The 25,147-nt window shown below is 39.2% G+C and overlaps 1 protein-coding gene across 1 annotated transcript in view; it reads left to right on the top strand.

Moving 5' to 3' along the window:
• LOC129398791 (protein mono-ADP-ribosyltransferase PARP14-like) overlaps positions 1 to 25,147 on the top strand; it is a 129,463-nt gene that overhangs the window by 36,380 nt on the left and 67,936 nt on the right. The window contains exons 5-10 of the mRNA XM_055128147.1: positions 1,135 to 1,371; positions 9,180 to 11,422; positions 14,119 to 14,355; positions 14,919 to 15,140; positions 21,950 to 22,028; positions 24,514 to 24,663. Of these exons, the coding sequence (XP_054984122.1) occupies positions 1,135 to 1,371; positions 9,180 to 11,422; positions 14,119 to 14,355; positions 14,919 to 15,140; positions 21,950 to 22,028; positions 24,514 to 24,663 (3,168 nt within the window). The remainder of the gene's footprint in view (positions 1 to 1,134; positions 1,372 to 9,179; positions 11,423 to 14,118; positions 14,356 to 14,918; positions 15,141 to 21,949; positions 22,029 to 24,513; positions 24,664 to 25,147) is intronic.

Raw genomic sequence — 25,147 nt, 5'->3', positions numbered from 1 at the left:
TGACAGACAACAGGCAGATTGGGTGATAGTTGCTGATGTCATGAATGTCTTCTTTCTTGTACAACTGAATGGTCCTGCTGGTTTTCCATTGGGACAGAACCTTGCATACGGACAGGTAGCATGTGAAGAGCTGAGCCAATGTATTGATGAGTACAGTGTTCGGGTCTGATCTTGTCTGGACTGGGTGCTGTGTGCGTATTTACCGACACAATGGCATGTTGGATTTTGGAAGGGAGGACGTTGAGAATGACATATCCATCCTGCAGAATTTGGTATGTGGGCAGGTGAATGTGGCTGTCAAAGAGATCCGAGTAGAAGTCTTGAATAATCCTCTCCATTGCCCTTCTGGAAGATGTGATAGATCCATCGGGACATCAGAGGGCAGTCATTTTGATCTTGTAGTTGGCGAAGGACAGGTGAGCATTGCGAATACTTTTCCTGGCTTCTGCCAACACTGCTGCTCTTCTCTCGTTGAGGTCTTCCTTTATCGCTTCTTTGCACAGCTCTGTGAGCTCGGTCTTTAGCTTGTCGTTGCCTGAGGCTCATGCCAAACCACGTTGGTGAATGAGCTTGAGAGTTTCCAAAGACAGGTGTCTGTGGCTTTCCCACTCTCGGCATTCTTTGCGCAGTCATGAGCTGCTGAACCAGTCGATCCTACTCCTTGTCGATGTTGTCAATAACAGCATCTTCGCACATTGCTGCAGTAGTGCCAAAGAGCTCCCAGTTGGTGGTCAATCTGGGAGTTCTCTTCTTAAACTTAAACTTTGCAGTCCTCGCTCCCCACTCTGTGAAGCAGAATTTTGCATGAAGGAGATGGTGTTCTGATCCCATTTGGAATTTTGGGACAACAGCGACATCAGTCAGGCAAAACCATCAATTGAATATGATGTGGTCAATTTTGTTGTGGAACTGTCCACCGAGAGACTTCCATGTCCAACGTTTAGGTTCAGCCTTCTGGAACTGTGAGTTACCATAAATGGTCTTGGTTGACATGAACTCAGACAGTCTCTGAAATTTAGCTTCTGAAAAACAAAGTTTAGTTCTCATTTAAACACAGTTAAGATTCAGTTTCTTCTACAGATTACAAAGACATGATTATAGCTTTCTTATTTCTTCATTTATTTTTATTTGTAGATATCATAAAATTTTTGGATGATTGTACCCAGAACCGTACAATGAAAAGTCTTAAACTTTCTTCAAGACTTCTGGAAGTGACAAGAACAATCAGGGTGGAAAACCTTCCACCTACTGTGGATAACCAAAAGTTAAGAGATTTATTTGAAAATCCTAAAAATGGAGGGGGAAGAGTTGCAAAAGTTGAATGCTTTCTTGAAGAGAGTTCAGCTCTGATTGAATTCTTTGAAACAGAAGGTAATGTATTTTAGCCTGATTTTATAAAGTTACCTGGAATAAATTAAATAATTTTATTAGAATTTTGTAGAGATAATTTAGCTATTATATAGTTGAGTTGTTATCATAGTTTTCATTTTTTGTCCTCTATGTCACTGGAAATTAAATTAGACTCTTTATCTGGGCTATGTGCTCAATAAATTTGTGATTCAACTTTAAAGATGCAATGCCAAGCTTTTTAAGTTGTAGTGGGAAAAAATTTGATTCTCTAAATATATTACACTAAAAATATTTAGTTCAAGACCCAGAGATATAATACAGTATGTAGGGCACTTTCCTTGCATATGACTGACACGGTGGGTTTCGACGCTGGTACTCCATATGGCCCCCTGAGTACAGCTAATTTTTGTCACTGAATGCAGAGCCAGGAGAAGCCATGAACACCACCAGATGTGCCTCCTCCAAAATTTAGTTCTTAATGTCTTTAAAGCTACTCATTTTTTTAGAAATAAAAAGATAATTTTTATTTTAGTGGTATACGTGTTAGATATTCTCATTCAACAAGGTTAGGAAGAGAAATGTTCAGAACCACACATTATTTCATAAAGTAACATCACTACTTCTTTCAATTGCCAATCCTCTTTCAACATTTGAAACCAATAGGGTAGTTTTACATGTATCACTGTATCACTGTCATCTCGTTGCTCATCAATTTGCTCCAGTGGGCACCAGTAATATGTCCATTTGTCCCTGTCACGTGACAGTGTAGCCCAATGGTGTCTGCTCACTCCAGGAACACGAAGACCATCAAGTGGTTTGTTCATGGTCTTGATAAAGAAATCTGACCATCATGTAGGTGGGCAGCCAGGCGCTCTTTTGACATCGTGTGGTCTCATCTCGGTCAGTCCAAAGATGTCAGACTTGATTTTCTGCGCTTGCACCATCAGGTCCTCGATGGATGCTTCTGATGCCAGCGTACGTGTGTTGAAAGTACAGTCATTTTAGTCCTTTGTTTTGTCATCCTAGTTCTACTCTCAGATTTTAGCAGTCTTTCCTTACTCGTCCTTCCCAACACTGCCATATTGGGGGCTCTTTCAGGATCAGGGGAATGAGGCTTGTTATTATTACTGTTTTAGGCATATCAAATAAGTCATAGGTAGCTTGCCAGGCTCTGCTGTATGGGCAGGATACCCTCGGTGGCTTGCCGGACTCTCTTAGAGGGGCGGAGGCTTTTGAGGCAGCCTCTGATCAGCTTTACAGGTGTTCCCAGTCTACCAAATGCAAGCTTTTGGTCGACTAGCATGTTGTAACCCTTTGCATCCTGACAAACATGCACCTGCCTGCATCTCTGGGCAGCACCTGGGACATCTGTGGCCTCAGGTTGATCTCTTTGAGATTGATGGAGTGAGTGCACCCAGAGGTTGTTGAGCAGCTGGCAGAGCAGAACCCTATCACAAAGGGTCTGTGCCAGGGTCTGTGCTAGGTCAAAAACCTGCACCAAGTTCCAAGTCACCCGGTGGTTGACAGGCAGCGCCTTGCAGTGGATGAGCCGCTCTGCACACTGCCACCACAGCTCCATGCCCGAGGGCGCTGTGACTTGGCCTGGCCCAGGCAGGTGGCAACTCTGCGCCCCTGCCAATGCCATTCTGTCTGAATCTTGCAAAACAGCCGGCGATGTCCATCAGGAATCACACGTAGAGTTCCAGCAGGGATCATGCATAGAGTTCCATACCTGGTGTGCTGAGCCGCATGCTGTCTAAGGTGAGATGGTGAGCCGGGTTCGAGAGCGCGAGGGGTTCAGGCGGCATGGGCACCATCTTGAACTCCCACTAAGACAATATACCAGACTTTTATATGATCCATCAGTTATAGTCTAATTGGTCTTTGCAGTGACCCTGTGAAAGTCACCTCCTATTGAAGCTGAGGGCAACACCCATGAGGATTTTGTAGAGAAAGAGAACTAACTAGTTCTTGAGAAAAATTATTTTGGAGATTGCATTGATGTAAAAAGTGAACTAGGAGATTGCACTGAAGGTCAAAGGTGAAGGCTGGAGCAGTAACAATTAGGGAACCAGAATTATTAGGGGAAAAGGAACATTGTTACTGGAATTAATGGGGGTCAGGGGGCATAGATTTTGTGATATGCTGCTCACTTAGAAAATTTTGTTTCCTGGAGTACATGAAAAAATGTCCCCTTTAGTTTTTGAGTTGGGAAATGGGAATGAAAGAATGCATAAAATAGGATCAAAGACATAGTGTTCATTAGGCAAAAGGACAAAAGAATACTATTGTCATATTTTCTTTAAATTTTCACCAATATGATCTGGGGGCCTGGGAAAGAGCAACATAAGGTTCTCCAGTCTGTAGGATAAACTCCCAAAATGTCTAAAATAAATTCCTCAGAATTTATAAGTTTCTTATGTCTAATGACTAATAAAAGGTATTTAATTAAGGGCTCATTTAGACCAAAGGACACAGGAAAAGTGTAGGAACACTCTCAAAGGGCCTCCTTCACACTGCCTTCTTGCACCATTTGACTGTTAAGTTCACCTCTCTACACTCTCATTCCCTCTCTCCGTGGTCTAAGATACACAGATGTCTTAGACATTTCCTTATGTGAATGTCTCTTATTATAGTCTTTGTTTACACATGAAGAAACAGAGACACAGAGGGCAAACAACCTCAGTTACATAACCAATTAATGACAGAGACAGCATTTTTTAAAATTGAGTCACCATAAAATACACAGTTACAAATATTCATGCTCTGGTTTCAGTCATACAATATTCCAACACCCATTTATCTACCAGTGTATATTTCTTACCACCAGTGACCCCAGTTCCCCCCACCCTCACTCCAATACCAGGCACTTTCCTTCTCTCCCCTTTCCCCCTCCTTCTCTTTCTCTTTCTCTCTTTCCTTCCCTCCCTTTCTCTCTTTCTTTCTTTTTCCTCTCTGTTTCTCTCTCTCTCTCCAGCTCTTAACAACTGCACTTCCCCAAATTTCCTGTTTACTTTTCACATTAATTTTTTTATGTAGAAGGGCTGGAGCAACAGCACAGTGGGTAGGTTGTTTGCCTTGCATACAGTTGACCTGGGTTCGATTCTCAGCATCCCATATGTCCCATATGGTCCCCTGAGCACCGTCCGGGATAATTCCTGAGTGCAGAAATAGGAGAAACCCCTGTGCATCGCTGGGTGTAACCAAAAAAAAGCAAAAAAAATTTTTATATAGAGTATTTCAGCATTATAGCAAATCAATAATGGAGCATATTAAGATAAAGCTTATCTTTATCTTAAAGCTTTATCTTAAAGCTTAACTTTAAGATAAAGTTAAAATTTTTTAGCAATATTTTTATGCACATACTTTGAGAAGTGTAAATTAGACACTTTCCACTGAAATCATTTTATTCAACAATAAAATCTGGTTCAGGGTCTGAAGCACACAGCAACCTGTTTTGATCCCTGGCATCTCATGTGGTTCCCTGAGTCCACCAGGAGTAGTCTCTGATCACACAGCCATGAATAAACTATGAGCTCCACTGGTGTGGCCCCAGAAATAAGTTAATTAATTTTTAAAACTTTTCTTTGTGCAATTTTATTTATTTACTTTAAAATTTTTTTAATTGAATCACTGTGAGATAGACCCTTACAAAGTTGTTCATGATCGAGTTTCAGTCATACAGTATTCCAGCACCCACCTCTCCACCCGTGTGCATTTCCCAGCACCAGTGTTCCCAGGTTCTCTCCCATCACTCCCATCCCGAACCCCCTGTCTGCTTCTATGCTAGGTGCTTTCTCTCTCTCTCTCTCTCTCTCTCTCTCTCTCTCTCTCTCTCTCTCTCTCTCTCACTCTCTCTCTCTTCTTTTGGGCATGTAGTTTGCAATTTTGATGCTGAAAAGTTATCAAGAATATCCCTTTACCTACTTTTAACTGTCAGATCCTGTCCAACATGATCATTCCCAGCTATTACTGTCATAGAGGTCTATTCTCTATCTTACCTACCTTCAGCCCCCCCGACACACTTGTGGTTAGTTCCAACCACTGACCAGTCCTCCTCACCCCTGTTTTCCCTGGCCATGGATATTATTCTTCTACAAATGAATACAGTCATTCTATATCTGTCCCTTACCTTCTGGCTCATTTCACTCAGCATGATACTCTCCATGTCCATCCATTTATAGCCAAATGTCATGACTTCATTTTTCTTACAGCTGCATAGTATTCCATTGTGTAGATATGCCATAGTTTTTTTTTTAATCCACTTGTCCGTTCTTAGGCACTGAGGTTGTTTCCAGATTCAGGCTATGTGGTTCACACAATTTTAAGGAAAAGAGGTGTCTGGAACACCTAATGCAAATTTTTGTTGATTTCTACTACAAAGTCCTACTGAACCTTCATAGCACCACAGTTGGATCGAATGCTTTTTCATTTTTTTTTAATGATATAGCAAATTTTAAAATTTCGCATTATTCCCCCAACCAGTATTTAAAGAAAATTCCTTTTTCTTTAAAATGGAGGAAATAGAATGCAAGGCATATTGAGGTTATGCCAGTTCTTGATTCAGACAGCTCTGAGTTAAAATTTCAGTTGTCGTTCATTTTTGTTATTAAATCATCATGAATTACAAAGTTACAAAATATTTATGATTGAGTTTTGGATGTATATTGTTTCAACACCCATTTCTCACCAGTGTCCACTACCACCCACCAATGTCCGCAGTTTCCCTCCCACCCTTTTCCTCCCCATTGCCCTAGTATTTTCTGCCCTAACTTATACCCCTCAACTCTGCCCCAGCGCCAAACTTCCTACTGAAGACCAGTTATGCTCTTCGTTTCTATTGTCATTGGGCATTTGATATTCCCTTATCAGTTTTATTTATAGCCCACAGATGAGAGAGATCATTCTGATTCTGTTGATCTCCCTCTGGCTGATTTCACTCAACACAATGCTCTCCAGATTAATCCACATACCAGCAGATTGCATGACTTTATCTTTTCTCAAGGCTGCCTTGTATTCCATTGTGTGTGTATATATATGTATGTGTGTATATATGTATATATATATATATATAATAGTTTCCTTATCCAGGCATCTTTTTGTAGACAGTTGGGTTGTTTCCATAATTTGGCTCTGGTATATAATCATAATTTGGCTCTTGTATATAGTGCTGCAATGTATATAGGAGTGCCAGTGCCTTTTCTGCATTGCGTTTGGGGGCCCTTAAGGTATATTCCTAGGAGCAGAATTGCTGAAGCATATGAAAGCTCAATTTCTACTTTTTAAAGGAATGTCCACATTGTGTTCCAAAAAAGACCAGAGCAGTCAACATTTCCACCAGCAGCGAATGAGGGTCCTCTTTTCCTCATATTCTCACCAACCCTGGTTGCTGTTGTTCTTTTTGATGAGTGCAAGTATCTGTGGTGTGAGGTGATAGCTCATGGTTGTTTTGGTTGGCATTTCCCTTACTATGGTTGTTACTGGCTAGACAATCTTGTGCAAGTTACCTTAACACTACTTTTTATGTTTTTGAAAAAGAGAGCTTATGCTACTACTGACCTTTGAAGAACACTGTGAGGTATAGGTGAAATGATATCTATAATATTTTAGACTCAGCATGTGTTCAAAAGGTGTTGGTGGCCTCTAGTAATTCTCATGTGCAGAGACAGAGGCCATGTTGTGCAACTGCCTCCAAAACCCTTATTCTTTTCATTAAACTTTGTTAACTTTCAAGAAACCAATCATCCACAAGAGCTCATTGTCTAAGTTACTCTGCTAATCCAAGTTGTTGGGGTATTTTTTGTTTGTTTTGTGTATAAGGGCTGTAGGGGTGTGGGGTTTCTAATGGAGTACAGGAGACTCATGCACAGTGATCCTAAGCCAACTTGGTTGACAGGTCAATGCTGGGCAATGCTGGGGTCTTGGATAAGGTGCATCTCAGCCCTGCCATGGCTGCCACGGCCACTGTAGTGGTGTGGTGGCATTCAAGGGCATCCAGGGCCACAGCCAGCAGTGCTAAGGACATCGTCTAGGTTGTTAACTATTGATTCCAATTTTATTCTTAGACCCTGTGTGCTTGTCTAGTCATAAAAAATTAGAAGCTGTTTGAGAGCAGAGTGCCTCCCTCACCCACAAAATACACATTTATACACATCTGCCCTGGAAACTGTTCCACTGAAAGTAGCTGGAAGGATTTAGCAGCCTTAAGAGGAAAAAAGTCAGAATTTATATAAATTTTATGTCAGGGCTCTTGAAGGGGCAGTGGGACTACTGATAGGACAAGAACATGGGGTTTAGGATCAGATAGATATAGGTTTGAATTTTAATTTAGATATTTACAGTCTATGTGACCCATTTTGAGTTATCTAACATACTAGTCTCCATTTTATTATTTGTATAAAAATATGAGTAATAGTCACTCTTTCATCAAGGGGAGAGTCAATGAATAAAATAACAGTTGATGCACTTAAAATAGTGTGACACAAGTAAGTGATGTGGATGATTATTACATTAGTTTCCTTTACAGGCATCAATGGAACCTAAGTAATGTACAAAACTTAATAAATATTGTGGGATTTTACAAGAAGAAGCATATAGCATGATGCTGGATAAGTTTAATTTTGAACAACAAAAACACACTGAAGTAGATATTGTCAACAGACTTGTAACAAAACATCTATATATATTTTCTAACAATATGGTTGTAAATTAATGTTACCACTCTTTGGAAAACAATATGGAAATTTCTCCAAAAATTAAGAATTGAGCTTACACGTGTCTCAAAACTATAGACTCTCTTCCAAAAAGATATTTGTGTTCCTATGTACATTACAGCCCTATCCAATATAGTCAAAATCTGAAAACAACTGGACTAGATAAAGAAATTATGGTAAATATTCACAATGGAATACTACTTGGGTATAAGAAGGGACTAAATTATGCAATTTGTTGCTATATAAATTGATCCAAAGAATATTATGCTAAGTGATAATTAGTCAGAAGGAGAAGAAAAGAAACAAAAAGATCTCTCTAACATTCTTTTTATAAAGAAACAGTAAGGCACAAACAAATGGCCAATGCAACAGAAATGATAACTGGTCTTTAGTACTGCATTTACCATAGCAGTTAGGGGTGGAGGCAAGGATATATGGAGACAATTTTGGAGGGAAAAATCTCTCTAGTGGAGAGTATGGTATTGGTTAGAAAATTACTTGCATGAAATTAACAGTATTGAAAATCATAGTGCTTCAAAATTTTTTTTTTAACTTGAGGACAAGAGACATAGTACAGTAGATAGAGCACTTGCTTTGCATCCTGCCAACCTGGGTTAATCCCTGGCACCACATGTATGTAGTCCCGGATATCTTCCAGAATTGATTCCTAAGTGTAGAATACAGAGTAATGCTTGAATACCATTAGGTGGAGCCTAAAAACCAAAAAGCAAACAAAACAGTCTATATACATGTTACTATCCACTTGTTCTTAAGTTGTCTATGATGTAAGATGTTCATTTATCATTGTTGGTAACTAACAAATTGAATTCACTGAATATATAATGACAGTCACAGTAAAAGTGATTTTATTAACCTAGCAGAAACAAATCACTATTATTAGGTGAACAATAAAGACAAATTTACTTGACAGATTTCAAGATAGATTTTTCTTGGTTAGAAAATATTGAAACCCATTAAATGTGAGATACCTGTACAATGTGGTCTAACATTCATATTTGAGCACTATTTGAATTTCCTTAATTAAAGGAGAAAAGATTTTTTTCAATGGAAAACACATTATAACTGTTATACTTATTTTATTTCTTTCCTCTTAAGTCCTAGACACCATCTTGACTAAAAAACTTGAAATCGATAATATACCACTCTCTGTGTTCCCATACTACACCTCACTGGGCACAGCCTTGTATGGAAAGGAGAAGCCTCTGATTAAACTTCCAGCACCATTCAGAGAATCACTGGACCATCTCTTATGGAAGTTCTTGCAGAAAAAGAATCACCGAATTAAGGAGATAAATGATGAAATGGCACATTGTCACTGTGAGCTAACTTGGTCCCAACTCAAAGGAGAAGTTATCATCAACCCTCTGGTCACATTACTCAGTCAGGGAAGGAAAAAAATCAAGATCTGGCAGCAGAAAGCTTCCACAACATTCTCTGACCTTAGGTCTAAATACAAGGTCACCTCATTCAAGGTGGATCCAATCATGTGGGACACCATAAAGAAAGACATAAAAGATGATAGGCTTTTGATTGAGTTTGATATATCTATGGAACTTGTCTCCTTGGTGGGGAAGTCAGAAGTTGTAGAAGATATGGAATCACAAGTCAAGGAGGTAATAAAAATCATGACTCAAAAACTTGAAAGAGAACAGCAAACTCTGAGAGAAAAACTGAACGTTTCTCCAGGAAAGTATTGTCTGTTGTGCCAAAGTGGGGCACTGGAGGGTGTCCAGACCAAGTTCCCAGAGATGGAGATGACTTATGATGAAAGCTCTCAGCACCTGTGCTTCAAAGGACCCCATGCAGATGTGTATAAAGTTAAATGTGAAATCCAGGAAAAGGTGTTAAGCATGTCCCAGAAGAACATTCAGGTTCCCCCTGAGGTTTTCCAGTTTTTGCAGCAGGTAGACTGTGTGGAATTTTCTAGGTCTCTTTTTATAGCACAGAAAATTCTTGCAGTTTTTGAGCTACCATCTACAACTGTTCTCTTAACCAGCTGTTCTGCAGAAGTTCTAGCAGAAGCTGAAAAGCAAATGATGAGTGCGTTAAATTATAAGCGCATAGAGGTTGAAGACAGTGAAGTTCTTGATGGCGACAAATGGAAAGAACTCATCAGCAGTTTGCACAAGCAACATAACTCTTCCTTAAAGTCTGTGATAATCCATGAGATAGCTTCAGAAACCACTCCCAAGATCATCATAGCAGGCTGTGTGAGAGAAGTTAACCATGTCCATGACTCTCTGTTTGACTTCCTGGAAAAACACACAATAGTCAAGGAGTTGATTGAAGTCAAGCCTTCCTTAGTTTTTGATTACTTGAAATCAGAAAAGAAAGCATTGCATGAACATTTAAAGGGAAAGAATGTGCAGGTACAATTTAATTCAGAGAGTAACCCAAAAAGCATTTTACTAACTGGCCCCAAGAGCCAAGTTTGGGAGGGAATGAACCTTCTCAAGTGTGCCAGGGACTCAGTCTGTATTAGAAGTTTCCGGATTGACAAGCCAGGAGCCAGACAATTCTTCCAGGAAAAAGCTCGGTTTTATAAAAGTGAGGTGAAAAGGCAGTTTGGTTGTTTTATTGAACTTCAGGAGAATGAAGAGAAGGGAGGTGGCAGTAATGGCCAGAAGTGCTACCTCAGGACAGACGTGGCCCCTGGGGTGTCACTGAGTGTGCATCTGGGCGACCTGACCCGGTTTCCGGTGGAAGTGGTGGTCAATGTGGCCAACGAGGACCTGAAACACGTCAAGGGCCTTGCGGCTGCTCTCTCCAAAGCCGCGGGCCCTGAGCTCCAACTTGACTGCGACCGGTTAGTGAAGATCCAGGGCAAGATCCTCCCGGGTTGTGCCACCATCTCCAAAGCTGGAAACCTCCCTTATGACCACGTGATCCACGCAGTCGGGCCCAGGTGGGAGAAGGACAAGGCCCAGAAGTGTGTGTACACGTTAAGGAGAGCTGTGCAGGAAAGCCTGCTTTTGGCTGAAGAACACAAGTACTGCTCCATCGCCATCCCTGCCATAAGTGCTGGTGTCTTTGGCTTTCCCTTAAGCCAATGTACAGATACCATTGTTTCGGCAATCAAGGAACACTTCCACTTTGAGTGGGAGGGACACACCTTGAAAGAGATTTGTCTTGTAGACACAACTGAGGAAATTGTTATGGCCTTTACTGAAACTGTGAAAACTTCACTTAGCCACATCCTACCTGGTACTGCTTCACAGCCCACTGTTCCAACTTCTGTCCTGCCAGATTCACAGAAGGATCCTGGAAACAGACAAATTCTGTGGACCCCAGGAGGCCTGAGGGTTCTGATGGTTAAAGGCGATGTACAAGATGCAACTGTGAGTGTCCCCAGCACTGAACACCCAGTACAGTACTATAGTCCCAGATAGTTGTTAAAAGTTAGCTCAAAGGCAGAATCGAAAGAGCAGTTGGCCTCTATGTTTTCGTTCCCTGGTATAAAACTGCTTCTCTAGAAAAATGGTACCTCACCAAGGGATTTAACTAAGGATCGGTCAATTATCTGGAGGAACTGAGTGCATCTATGTATGTGATCACCATATACTAACCTAACATGTGACCTCACGTACATATTCACATACCATTATTTATTGGTTTATATTTTGTCCAATTAAATTATCCTTTTATTATTTTAAGATTTCTTTATATTCATTCTCTAGATCTAATTCCCTTATCAGATATAAGATTTGCAAATTATCCCATTTTGTGGCTTATTTCTCTTTTTGTTACTATGTTCAAAAATTTTTGTGATTAAATTTTAAATACTAGAAATTAAACATTAGATTTTTACTTGGAGTGAGCTGTTATAACAAGTTGCTTACCTAATTTATTTTCCATTACTAAGACTTATGCAAAATATTTATCAATATGGTCGCATTCAATAATGTAGTGGATTCTTGGTTGATTATTTTTCCCATTTTCCTCATGAAGAAATAAGACTTAGAGGAGGTGAATAATTTGCTTAAGTCCATTATTAATTAATGATAGAAGCAGGATTTAAGTTGTTAAGGCTTTTATAGATTATACATTTTAATATTAAAAATAATTTTTTATCATTGAACAAAGCAAATGAACAGTATATTTCCCCCCAACCCTGCTCAGGGTCTTAAACTGAGACAGGTTCTATTCCTCATCTATTTTTTTAACCAAAAACAATTTTTATTGAATCACCATGAGATACAGTTACAAAGCTTTTGTGATTTTGGGTTTCAGTCATCAATGTTCCAACACTCATCCCTCCACCACTGTACATCCAATGTTCCAACACTCATCTGGTCACCAGTGTTCATTTCCCACCACCAATATCCCCCATATCCTTCTTTCCCTCCCTCTTGTCCCTGCCTGCCTCTAAGTTAGGCACGTTTCTTCCTTATCTCTCTCCTTTTGGTTTACAATACAGATACTGAGAGACATTATGTTTGGTCCTTTTCCACATTCAGTACACATCTCCCATCCAGATCGATCCCTTCCAACCATCATTGTCATGATGGTGCCTTATCTATCCTAACTGCCCCCTCCCCCACCCCTTGAGGCAGGCTTCCAAGTGTGGACCATTTGTCCTGGTCCTTGTTTCTATTGTCCTTGGGAGTTGGGTTCATATTATGTTTATATATATATATATCAGATAAATGAGTGCAGTCATTCTACATCTGTTCTTCTCCTTCTGATTCAGCATGACTTAAACTCAGCATGATGCTCTCTATGTCCATCCATTTTTAAGCAAATTTCATGACTTCATTTTTTTTTCATGACTTCATTTTTTTTCTAACAGCTGTAGAGTATTCCATTGTGTAGATGAGCCACAGTTTTCTTTAACGAGTCATCTGTTCTCAGGCACTGGAGTTGTTTCCAAATTCTAGATATTGTTAACAGTGATGCAATGAATATACAGGTGCAGATGTAATTTCTGCATCTCAGGGGTATATTCCCAGATGTAGTATTGCTGGGGCATATAGATGCCCCCATATCTAGTGGTTTGAGAAATGTCCAGATTGTTTTTTGTTTTTGTTTTTGCTTTTTTGGGGTCACACCCAGCGATGCTCAGTATGATGAGAGTCCCTTTCTCCCTGCATCTGTGCCAGCCCTGGTTGTTTTTACTCTTTTTGATATGTACCAATATCTGTAGTGTAAGGTGATATCTCATTGATGTTTTGATTTGCATCTCCCTGATCCTCACCATTCTTGAACCCTGAACTGTGAGGCATTACTTTTATTCCTTTCTCTCCCTGTGTAAATTATGATGCTACAACAACTGATGTAGATTCCTCATCAGTGACCTGTGCAAGAACAGCTTTGAAAATCACTTGATTACATTCCCTTTAACTACCATTGACATTTGTTTTTGTCTTTTGGGCCACACTCAGCGTTGTTTCAGTGTATGCTCAGGTGCATGCTCATGGATCATTGTAGTGGCTCTTGGGTTATTATGTGGGATGCTAGAGATCAAACCTGGGTTAACCTCATGCAAAAAGAGCACCCTTCTCACTGTCTCTAACCCACCTCCTTGACATCTTAAACTCCCTAATTAATTTGCTCATACTAATGAGCAAAAACTTCTATATTAAAACTCTTGTTTCCCTAGCTTCTCACCATCTATTAAATTTTCAGCTGCCTGCTGCTTGCACCATTTTACTGATAAAGCTCTCTATGGGTCAAATTAATCTTCTCAGGGTCATAGCCTGTCATGCTAATATCATGCCATCTTCCCAAAAGACTTCATCATATCTTTCTGCCTACTGCTACTATTTTCATTTCTCTGACTCTACTTCTCATAGTCTTTATCAGTCATTGAAGGTACTTCCTGTGAAGTCTTTAACCCATCATATACCACTTTTATGTTGTTTTTCCACACTTCTCTATTGTTTCATAAATAAGTATATAGTAACATTTTTGTGTCATTTGGTGTTTAGAATCTGAAAACTTAAATGATCTTACATTGCCTTCCTTGTACTAATAATTTTTGATGAATGCATTTTGGTGGTGTTTGAAAATAATTATTGGTCTTTTTTCCTTTAAGACTGATGTTATTGTCAACTCCATTCCCTTGAATCTTGAACTTAATAGAGGGTCCCTTTCTCATGCCATCTTGAAAAGTGCTGGGCCAAAGCTTCAGGAGGAATTGGATAGACTCAGACAAACCACAACTGTGGATGTGGGCACAGTTCTTCAAACCAAAGGTTATAGTCTTCCTTGCCGTTTCCTGCTCCATGTGGTACCACCAGATTGGATAAATCACAGCACAAATGCACACAAGGTGGGCCCTGGATTGGTAGTCTCCAGAAATTGGGTAGCTCTTCAGACTTTCTACTCATATAATGCATGTTGGCTTCTTTCTCCACTGTAATCTTTCACATTCTTAGAGGTTCCAAATTTATGACAACCTCTTGGAGCTTTAGCTGACACCTCTTGGAGACTAGTTAATACAGTCTCTAGGACTAAACTACTTTGATTTAAATAGCTATTTGATTCAATGCACAACCATGATTGGGGCTTAACAAATATGTATTCAATATAACCTTAGTGAGAAAAGAAAAATATGGGCATGAAAAGACAAGTAATAGGGACAGTATTTCAGTAACTGTTTTGTTTATTTCCTTCACTGGTGATTAAGTTTCAGTCTTTTTGGAGGGTCTCTCTCTCTTTTCCTTTTTTAAATGTCATCCTTCTATCTTTTATCTTTCTCTGTATGATGGCTTTTAACCTCTACTGAAAACAAAAAGAACTGGGTAGTATTAATTGTTTTGCCTTTTGTTCAGGCTTATTAATTGTTTTCCCATTTGTAGGCAAGATGTATAAAGGTGGCTTTGTGCTTTTCAGATGATGGAAGACATAATCCAGAAATGTTTGGAAATCACTGAGAGCTTGTCCTTGAGATCAATTGCATTTCCAGCAATAGGAACAGGAAATCTGGGTTTTCCTAAAAGAGTTTTTGCTGAGTTAATCCTCTCAGAAGTGGTCAAGTTTAGTAGCAAGAATCAAGTGACAACTTTACAAGAGGTTCATTTTCTGTTGCACCCCAGTGATCATGAAAGTATTCAGGTACAATTTCACATATTTCTGCTCATTTTAGTAACTGAGTACTGTGCTTTATAATGTAGTATCTAACAGGTTGTTTCCTCATTTATCATCCAGTAAACTAAAAGAATACTATAGACCAGTGTATTATGGGAAAAATTCAAGCAAAAATTTTGAAGGTAGAAAATATATTCATTTTCTTTTTTAAAAAAAGAATGTTTATTTAAACATCATTATTTACAAAGCTGTTCACAATACATTTGTTATGGACTTTTGATATTCCAACACCAATCCCACTCCATGAGTGACCTTCCCTCCACCATTGTCCCCATTTTACCAACTAGCCCTCAAGCATTCCCTGTTAGCAGGTACATGGTAATCTGTTCTATATTTCTTATACTAATGTTATAACTAAAGGAATTATCAAAAATACTTCAGCAAAATAAAATTTGTGAAAATTGTGATATCTCACAATGGGGCTGTTAAGACTTTACTAAGCTGTTTGTCACTAGTTGTGTGTAATAACACCTGTTTTATTGTTTTTGTTGGTTGAGTGTATTTGACTTCTATGTTACTTTCTCATATAATTGGTGTGCTCCTACTGGAATATCAGTACTGTGGAATTTAGAGGTGTTACTTGGCCACATATGTGGCTGTGTGGTCCAGTGTAGGATAACATTGACTTGTCCTATCTGCCTTGCTACAGGGTGTTTAAGTTTATTGGGTTACTCCCATCGCGGTGCTCCCATTCATCTGTGTTTTCTTGTAACCTCTTTCTTTGTGCACTGCTTCCCCAACCAGTCAATCAGCTTTATCAGCTAATCAGACTCTGTTAACTTGTAAATATTGCTTTTCACTTCTCCTTAAGTACTTTGCATAGTTAATTCAGAGAAATGTCCTTTTATATAAACATAGTAAGACAGTTAATGATATGCTTTTGTAAATTGGAAGTTAATTGACTTTGAATGATATTCACTCCTGGGCATCTGCTTTCTCCACTTAAGCCTCAGTTGCCCTTACTTCCTAGCACCCCAAAAGCAGGGTCCTGACAAGGGACTGGATGGACTCAGGGCAAGCTGTGAGCTAACCTGGAATCAAAATGGGCCAGGCCAAAGTGCCATAATACTTAACAATAAGTTAAGAGCAAGGTCATGGACAAGTTCTGTTATGATCCAAAAAGTAACAACTAGATTAGGACCCTGTTTGTGTTACAAAAGATCAATCTGGCCTGAGCACTGTAGTCTGAGATCTATAACAAGATGTCCCCAGAAGAGCCACTCTACAAGCTTAATGTAACTCTTACTGTGATGATACAAAATAACCAATATTAAGAAGTAGATTTAACATGTTAATTAACTTATTGGACTAAGAGAGGAGAAATACCCCTAAGTGTTATTTTGCCTTTGAGTGGAAGAAGGCTTTTCTTATTGTGCTACCAGACCGGGATGTGGTTACTACCGCCAAGGTTTGGCGTTGTAGAGAGACCAGAGAGAGATGAGACTGCGAGATGGAGCTCAGAGAGACTAGCAAGAGTAACAGGAGAGATGGGAATGAGGGGGAGTGTGAGGCTGGAATGAGGCATGCAGTGAAACCTGTGGAATAAATGGAAACTGATCATGAACCAGCCTGCCTATCGGCCCTGTTACCTCCTTCATGAGTCTGTTTGTGGCAATTTGCAGGCTTGGATGGGGAAGCAGCCTGAGACCGCTGAACACTGGCAGTGAGAGAGAGCCAGGGGCTCCCAACTCATTTTGTGATTCCACAGTCCAGAAACTTCAGGATCTGTAGAACTGAAATGAGTCTGCAGAGAGTCCTAGTGAATCCTGGAGTTAGGCCATAGGCAGTTAGCTTGACAGCATCAGTGGGGTGTGGGTATGGCTGCCTGGGCTTCAGCAGGGCAGGGACTTGGGCGTCCAACCTTCCCCCCCACCCCGCACCCCCTCCAAGGGCACCTCAGTGTTTTCAGCTGGGGGATCCAGTGTATCCATGAATTTCAGCTGCTTGTCTTGTATCTCCTCAGAGATTTAGTTCAAAAATCTGAAGAGCAGGGCCTGTGGGTGAGTCAACATGGTGGCGGCTATGGCTGTGCGGGGTGGGCATGGCTGTTGGGCTTCCAGAAGTACAGGGGGAAGGGGAGACTGCCTGCCCTCATTCTGAGAAAAACCCTGAGAATATTCAGCTTCTTTTTTTATTTTTAGTTTTTGCTTTTTGGGTCACCTCCAGTGATGCACAGGAGTTACTCCTGGCTCTGCACTCAGGAATTACTCCTGGCAGTGCTCAGGGGACCATATGCAATGCTGGGTATCGAACCCGGGTCAGCCGCATGCAAGGCAAAAGCCCTACCCGCTTTGCTATCGCTTCAGCCCCAATATTCAGCTCTTAAGGAAATGTCAAAAATATGCAATGGTAGCCCTTACAGAGTCATGAATTTTTAACTCTGCCCAATGTGTTTTATTTCTATCTCTACTTATTTTTCTTTTTTCTATGGTGTCAAAGAAAAAACAAGACATACGTTTTAGTATGTTAAATGAAAATTAATTCTGGTAAATAATTTTAGGTAAGATGATTATTTTTAAAATAAACCAAACACAAGGCCAGAGAAATAACATAGGGAATAAGGTACTTAATTGCACATTGATCACTCTGTTTGGATTCCCTGCATCGAATGTAGTCTCTTGAACACTGCCAGGATTGATCCCTGAGCACAAAGTCAAGACTATTCCCTGAGCACCTCTAGTTTGACTCCAAAATAGGTAAATAAGTAAGCCAAATAACATTGCTATTAAATCACTATAACTGTCATCCCATTGCTCATTGATTTGCTCTAGCAGGCACCAGTAACATCCCCATGTGAGACTTGTTACTGTTTTTGGCATATCCAGTATGCCACAGGTAGCTTGCCAGGCTCTGCTGTGTGGGCGAGATACTCTCAGTAGCTTGCGGGGCTCTCTGAGAGGGGTGGAGGAATCAAACCCGGGTCGGCCATGTGCAAGGCTAACGCCCTACCCACTGCGCTATCACTCCAGCCCATTGCTATTAAATACATAAATAAATTTACAAACACTCTTTCATGTCATCAATTATAAAGCCAACATCCATATTTCCAAAATATTATGTTTTATTTTATTTTTATAACACTTTAAAATAAGTCTCTAATAAGACCCAAATATCATGTGAATTTGATACACTAATCTTTTCTTAATATACAGGATTCCCTTCCAAACAAGAATTGTTGTTTGCCTTTTGCTCTATATTACACCTTGCAGTGTGCAGGGGCTTCTCCCAGAGTTTTGTTTGGGAGTGAGTTCCCATAGTACATTTACTTAGTCTTCAGCGTGTTTTCTCCTTTTGATTTGCTTCACTTAATGTAGCATGCTCTAGGGCCATTCAAAAATGCATCAAAATGCAAAACTTCATTTTTTTCTTACATCTGAGTAATATTCCATTGTGTTATATCTTCTTCATCCACTCACATGGCATAGGTTACTCGGATAGTTTCCATATCTTGGCTATTATGAGTAGTGGTATAATGAAAAGGATATGCATTCAACTTTTAAAATCTAGTGTTTTAACATTCGTGGGATATATAAATAAAAGTGCTAGGTCATGTAGTAGTTCTACTTTTTATTTTTTTAATTTTAAAAAATTTCTCATACTATTTTCCATTAAGGCTAAGTCAGCTTATGTAGCTACCAACAGTGAATGAAGATTCCCTTCTCTCTGAATTCCCACTAGCACATATTATTAGGAAATAATAATATAGACCATTCTCACTTGAAGAGGTTATATCTCATTGTATTTTTTAACTACAGTGCCCATAAAATGACTCTTTGACTCAAAGCACTTCCCAAGCAAGTATAAGACCATGAATTCAAATGCCAGTGCTGTCACATGTGCAGAAGTGATCCAGATTAGCTCCACTTTATGAAAATGCCCAAAGGGATATTTACCCTTTATAGAAGCAAACAAACTTAATCTTACTTAGTTCTAAGCAGTCACCAAACCAAGAAAAACACATGATCCACTTAGTTGGCCAAAATGCAAGAGTAATTCCTGGATAACAAGTAGCACTGTATCACTGTCATCCCGTTGCTCATCAATTTGTTTGAGTGGGCACCCGTAATGGCTCCATTTTTATACTTGTTGTTACTGTTTATGGCATATCCAATACGCCATGGGTAGCCTGCCAGGCTCTGCCATGCGGGCGAGATACTCTCGGTAGCTTGCCAGGCTCTCCGAGAGGGCCAGAGGAATCGAACCTGGGTCTGCCACGTGCAAGGCACACGCCCCTACCTGGATAGCAAGTACTTTTAAATAATCTCATTTGACTTGCATTGGTTGTACAAGGTAATGTGGATCAGGGACCATGTAAACAACATGTGCTTTACTTGCTGTAAGTCATAATTATTTCATGAGATATGAGTTATACATATAAGAGAAATTAAATTAGAGATATAAGTACAGAGTTTCTGAATGAATGACTAGATAAGTCTGGATCACAGACCTGTAACTTCAAATATCACTAATTCTGTGTAACTCAAAACATCATTTCTTCCTGAAAGATTAAGTAGTCTACAAGTACTCTGTAAAAGAGTTACTCTGCACACTTTTCTAGAATGAAGTTGGAAACAATTGGTTCTACATACATGACTGTGGCTCATTTTCTCTTAAGACTTTTGAATACAGTTAAACTTTGGTCTATTTTTACAATAGTCAGCAAAGTTTTATTTAAAATTGTTAATTGAGATTCTGTAGCTTACAGTGCTATTAATAATGGCTTCTCATGCAGATAATTCCAACACCACACCCTTCACCAGTGTAACCTCTCCTCCTCCCACAGAATCCAATCCCCTCTCTCCAGACTCAGCCTTGTGGGTCAGTTCTCCCATTATGTTGCCTTTGGACCTCTGTTGCTCCCTTGCTGTGTATCTTTAATTCCATGTGTGAGAGAGATCACTTTTTATCTATCTCTTTCCTTCCTAGTCAGAAAAGCTTATTGAGACAGAAGGGCCCTAGAGCTGTTCCTGCCCTTTGCCCCACTCACTTACTTTCTAGGAATGATCTTATTCAACCCCCCAAGGACACGTGATGGCTTGTGCGTGTGGTGCTATTTGAAGCTGTAATGTTTATGGTAAGGAGTGGGTTAAATTATGACCTACCATGTGACAGAATTGTGCAGAGACTTTAAGATTCATTTTTTCTAAGAAACTTGAATTACTAGGGAATTCTATTATGTCAAACTAGTGAAAACTAACCATATGTAAATAAAGCTATGACTATATTCTCAAAGTATCGGTTTGGCTAGTTATGTAATTTAACTATATATGTAAAAATATGCTTCTATAAAAGAGTGGAAGAAGCAGTTATGTTGAAATGTTATTGTTACATTCATTTCTTTTTAATTTTTTATAGTGTTACATTTTAATTATGTCAAAATTTAGAGAACTTTTATTAATGTGAATTGTTGAAATTTAGAGAATTTTTATTTTTGTCATTATATGCTTCTCTTTTTTGGCATTTACAATAGCTAAAATTTGTATCGATTCCATAATCAAAACCAAAACGTTTGGTTCAGAAAGCAAGAATAAAGCAATATCTTAGCAAAAAAAAAAGCTTATTGAAATATTTTAGGTGGACACTAGAGAGAATGCAAAAGAGCAAACCAAGGCCTGGACATGGCCTATATATCTGCTTTATTTGGAAAAAATAAAAATTTTTAAATGTGAATCAGTTGGTAAGATTTAAGAATGAAATATTTAATATAAAAGTCCAGATGCCTACTATGACCCAGAAATCCAAGGGTTTTGGCATACTCAACAAGAATTCAACAGGAATTTCTGCCTGAACAGCTGTGACTAAGCAGCAGCTGCCCTGAGATCCAAGAGTGGAACTGGCTGCCTTTATCCATGCAGCTTCTTCCTTGGTGCTGGAGGATTTAGGGGCTGAGCCTCCTACCAAGAGTCTCTTTGGGTTATTCTCCCATATTTTTCCTCAGTATATTATCAGAGAAATTTTTTTCCTTCCAACAAAATTCTATGTTGCTTGTTTACAAATAGAATGAAGTGATGACTTCAGGATATCAATACCAGGCAAAGAAATGGAAGTCACAGGCTCAGTCGCCCACGAAAACATACAAGAGCCTCTCACTCCAGAATAGCACTATCCCTCATGTTCCTTTCCTGCACAAATGAGCACCTCTGTACTGAAGTGTTGGGTTTTTGTGAGTTTCTCTTAACACTGTTTTCAATGAGCAAGTTATTTGCTTTCAGAGATTATGAAAGTGATAATACTCCTTTTATACTGTCACTATACAAAGCACATAACTTTTTACCTGTATTTCATCATCCAGTCTTGTTTATACATATGTATACATATATGTGCCAGGGACATAAATCAGGGTTACACTCAATGCAGCCATATGCAAGACAAGTACCTTTCTCTGACCCATATACCTGTATATTTTTAAAAGTGAGATTATATAATATAACCATTTTATCATGAGTCCTTTCTGATTCCATTAGCTATTTTTCAAGTTTTTTTGTGCCTACTAAACATTCTAATGCATGGATAAACTAAAATTTAATCACATATGTTATATTTTAAAACTTCCATTTTATCTATTATAATTATAACTGTAATGAATTTTAAAATTTCTACCTGTTACATCTAGGATAACTTTCATAGATTGTATATGTAGAAGCTAACTAATCTTATATTTATAACTTTAAAAAATCTGTAATGCTGATACATAATGGTTTAGAATTGCTCTTTTCCAAGTGTGCTTGTGTGCCTGATGAGAAATCCTGTTGCCAACACAGTGTTTATATTTCCAGGTATTTTCAGATGTATTTGCTCAAATCATTAGTGGAAATTCCTCCAGTGACAAAATTCCTCAGTCTTCAAGTACACCAGGTTAAGTATTACTTTTGAGAGTGGGGATCCATACACACCAGTACTCAGGAGATATTCCCAGCTCTGCTCTGGGGTGACCTGTGACTCTTGCTCAGGGGATCATATGTTATGCCAGAGATTTGAGCCAGGGTAGCAGCCATGTGCGGGCAAATATATTATTTCTCATATTATATTTCTGGCCCTAAATAAAGATTTTTAACATAAGAAATTAATTGTTCCTTCTAAGTAACTATTCAGTGACAGGTAAAAATTGTATTTGTGATTTTATGGGAAAATTAATTTATGATAAAAGTAGTAGATTAACTTATATTTCATACACCTGAGCCTGCAAGACACTGGCCATGTCAATAAGATCTGTAGCAACAGATAGTTCCAACTTCTGGGTCATTTTGAGATCAGTGTCTATTTATCTTCACATTTGAGAATTGGGCCCATTTTCAAAGTTCTTTTATGACAAGCAATTTTGGATTGCAGGTAAGTTGTTTTAAATACTATGTTGTAATACTTGGATCCTGGTTTCATCTGGAGAAGGGTGATTCTTGCTGGACATAGAATTAATCAGTTAAAATTATGCTAGAATTTCTGTCTCTTCTTCTGTGTGCACCACAGTTCCCAGGTACATTCCATCCTCAAAGACTGCTGATAGGGTCTCCCCTACATGTGCTATTCAGGGATAAGTGAATGATTTGTTTCAGTTCTCACTGAGCAGGAAACCACCACCTCCCACTCAGAGCTCTCGGGTTCCTCTGACAGGGCTCTCACTGACTATAGCCTATCTGTAACGTTACTCATAATTTTGTGTCAGGAATGTCATTTGAAAAGTTAGTAGAGAAGGGACTGAAGAGAGTACAGCAGGTAAGATGTTTTGCTTGCATATGGCTGACCCAAGTTCAAATCCCAGGCACTATAGGAGTGATTCCTAAGTACAGAGCCAGTAGTAAGCCTGAGCACCACCTAGGGTGGCCTAAAAACAAAAAACAAAATAGTGAAAAGAAAAAGAAACATAAAAAACCAAAAATTTCACCAGCACCTAATCAGTATGTAATTTCATAAGTGTATAGTTTCCGACCACAATGTGGTCTAATCTTGATTCTCTGGACAGAAATACAGTGTGTCTCTCACAGTATATATAACTTGATATAGAGCCAAAGTGCATTTCTGCAGCTGATGTCACCTTAGGACAAGGTCTGGAATTTTAAAAAGTGAAAAAAAAAATAATAAGAAGAATTCCCTTCATACTCATAAAGCTCCCAGTGCCCATTTGTGCAGTACTCTAATGACAGGTTCTGGGATTCTCTAACATTTGTCTGCCTATACCCTCTGTGATGTTATTTAGCTAGACACCCTTGGTTCAAAGAGAAAAAGGAGGAAAAGGTCCAAACAGAACAGAATTTGAAGTTCTGCAGATACAACTTGCTTCTTGAAGTTTCAACTCTCTTCCTGCTTTTCGTTTCAATTTTATATTTGTCATGTTTTCAATGTATAAATGATCATTATGTCAGAGCACAGATATTCAGTTACATATTCTACAAAGATAAATTCTTGTCTTACATGTATCTTGTTGGGGAATAGTTTCTTCCCCATAGTGCCTGGAACTGTTGCACACAGGGTCCAGGCAAGTGCTTGGGCATGAGGTGAAGGATGATGGGAGTGCAGAGAAACAACCTCTGGGAACAGCTGATGGCGGCTCACTTTATTGCCAAATACACACATATTTTATAGAGCAACTCGGCTTACAAAAAGATCCAACCACATAAAGTTTAGCATTATTGGCCTATTACCCTTTCTTCTCTGCTTTGTCCTGGTCCAGTCCAATTCAAGGCTAGATGCTGTGGTTAGGATGACATGCTAACAGTTTTAACATACATGACAGTTTTCTGCATTTTTTGTTATATATGTCTAGGAGGTTAAGTGAGGCCCAAGGCCAGACATCTGGTGCTGACACCCTGTTTTTCAACCTTTGCCCAGTTACTCCCTCTTGCGAGGCGTTGCTTAGGGGCCGCTTTGCAAGGTCTTGGTCTTATCTGCTCCAGTACCCATCAACATGCTCCACAGTGTCTGACCTAGCTTTAATCCCAGCACCACATATAACCCCCCAAACACCACCAGGAGTGATCCTGAGAACAGAGCCAAGAGAAATCCCTGAGAATGGACAGCTATGGCTATAACGTCCCCCATCCCAAATAAACAGTGTACAAATTGTACAAAATGTTTGTAATTTGGATTTGTCAGCTCTTTGTATTTATCATGCCTTCCATATTGTCAGTGAATAAACTCCAGCAGTCTAATGTGCATAAAAATCCACACACAATATGTATTCTATTTATACAGAATAAACACAGAAGCACAGAATCCTTGGGTCAAGGTGAAGGTCTGGTTATAGGACAAATATGAGAAAGGACACCTGAAGGGGTACACATGAGGAACGTGAGACCTGTGCCACTCTACTGTTGTTGACCTGACTATTAACTCCATTTGTTTCAAGATTTCTATGGGGCCGTTTCTACATCTGCAATGGGAGTGCATGAGATGAAGATTGGACCCATCACCTTCCAGGTGGCCAGTGGAGATATCACCAGGGAAGAGGCAGATGTGATTGTAAATTCAACATCAAGTACATTTGATCACAAAGCAGGTACTTTGCTTATATTATTTTGACGGTGTAATAGTCATAGTAGACACCAGAAAGGAGGTTTCTCTGTCAAACTATCTTAAAATGCATGAATTAACTTAGTTAATACAACTTTTGCTTGTTAACAATAATAATTTAAAAATTAATGTATTACATGGTTTTGATAATTTTTAACTTCTGTTTGTTTGGAGGTCATACCTGACAGTGTTCAGGGCTTACTCCTAGCTCTGCACACAGAGATAATCTTAGTAGTCTCAGGTACCATATTGCATGCCAGGGATCTAACCTGGGTTGGCCATCTGCAAGACAAATGCCCTACCCACCGTACTATCACTCTGGCCCTTCTAATTGTAACTTTTATTAGTTTTTCCTTTAATTAAAGATATTTATATAATTAGATTTCTAAGATGGTGGTAGAAATCATTTAACTAATAATGAAATAATTTTAATCCATGTGTGCTGTACTGACTATTTAAAATATTATTCT

The sequence above is a fragment of the Sorex araneus genome, chromosome 2 (genome assembly GCF_027595985.1).
Source record: "Sorex araneus isolate mSorAra2 chromosome 2, mSorAra2.pri, whole genome shotgun sequence".
Lineage (NCBI taxonomy): Eukaryota > Metazoa > Chordata > Mammalia > Eulipotyphla > Soricidae > Sorex > Sorex araneus.
The sequence above is the reverse complement of the archived record's forward strand: the minus strand, read 5'-3'. Positions and strand labels throughout refer to the sequence as shown.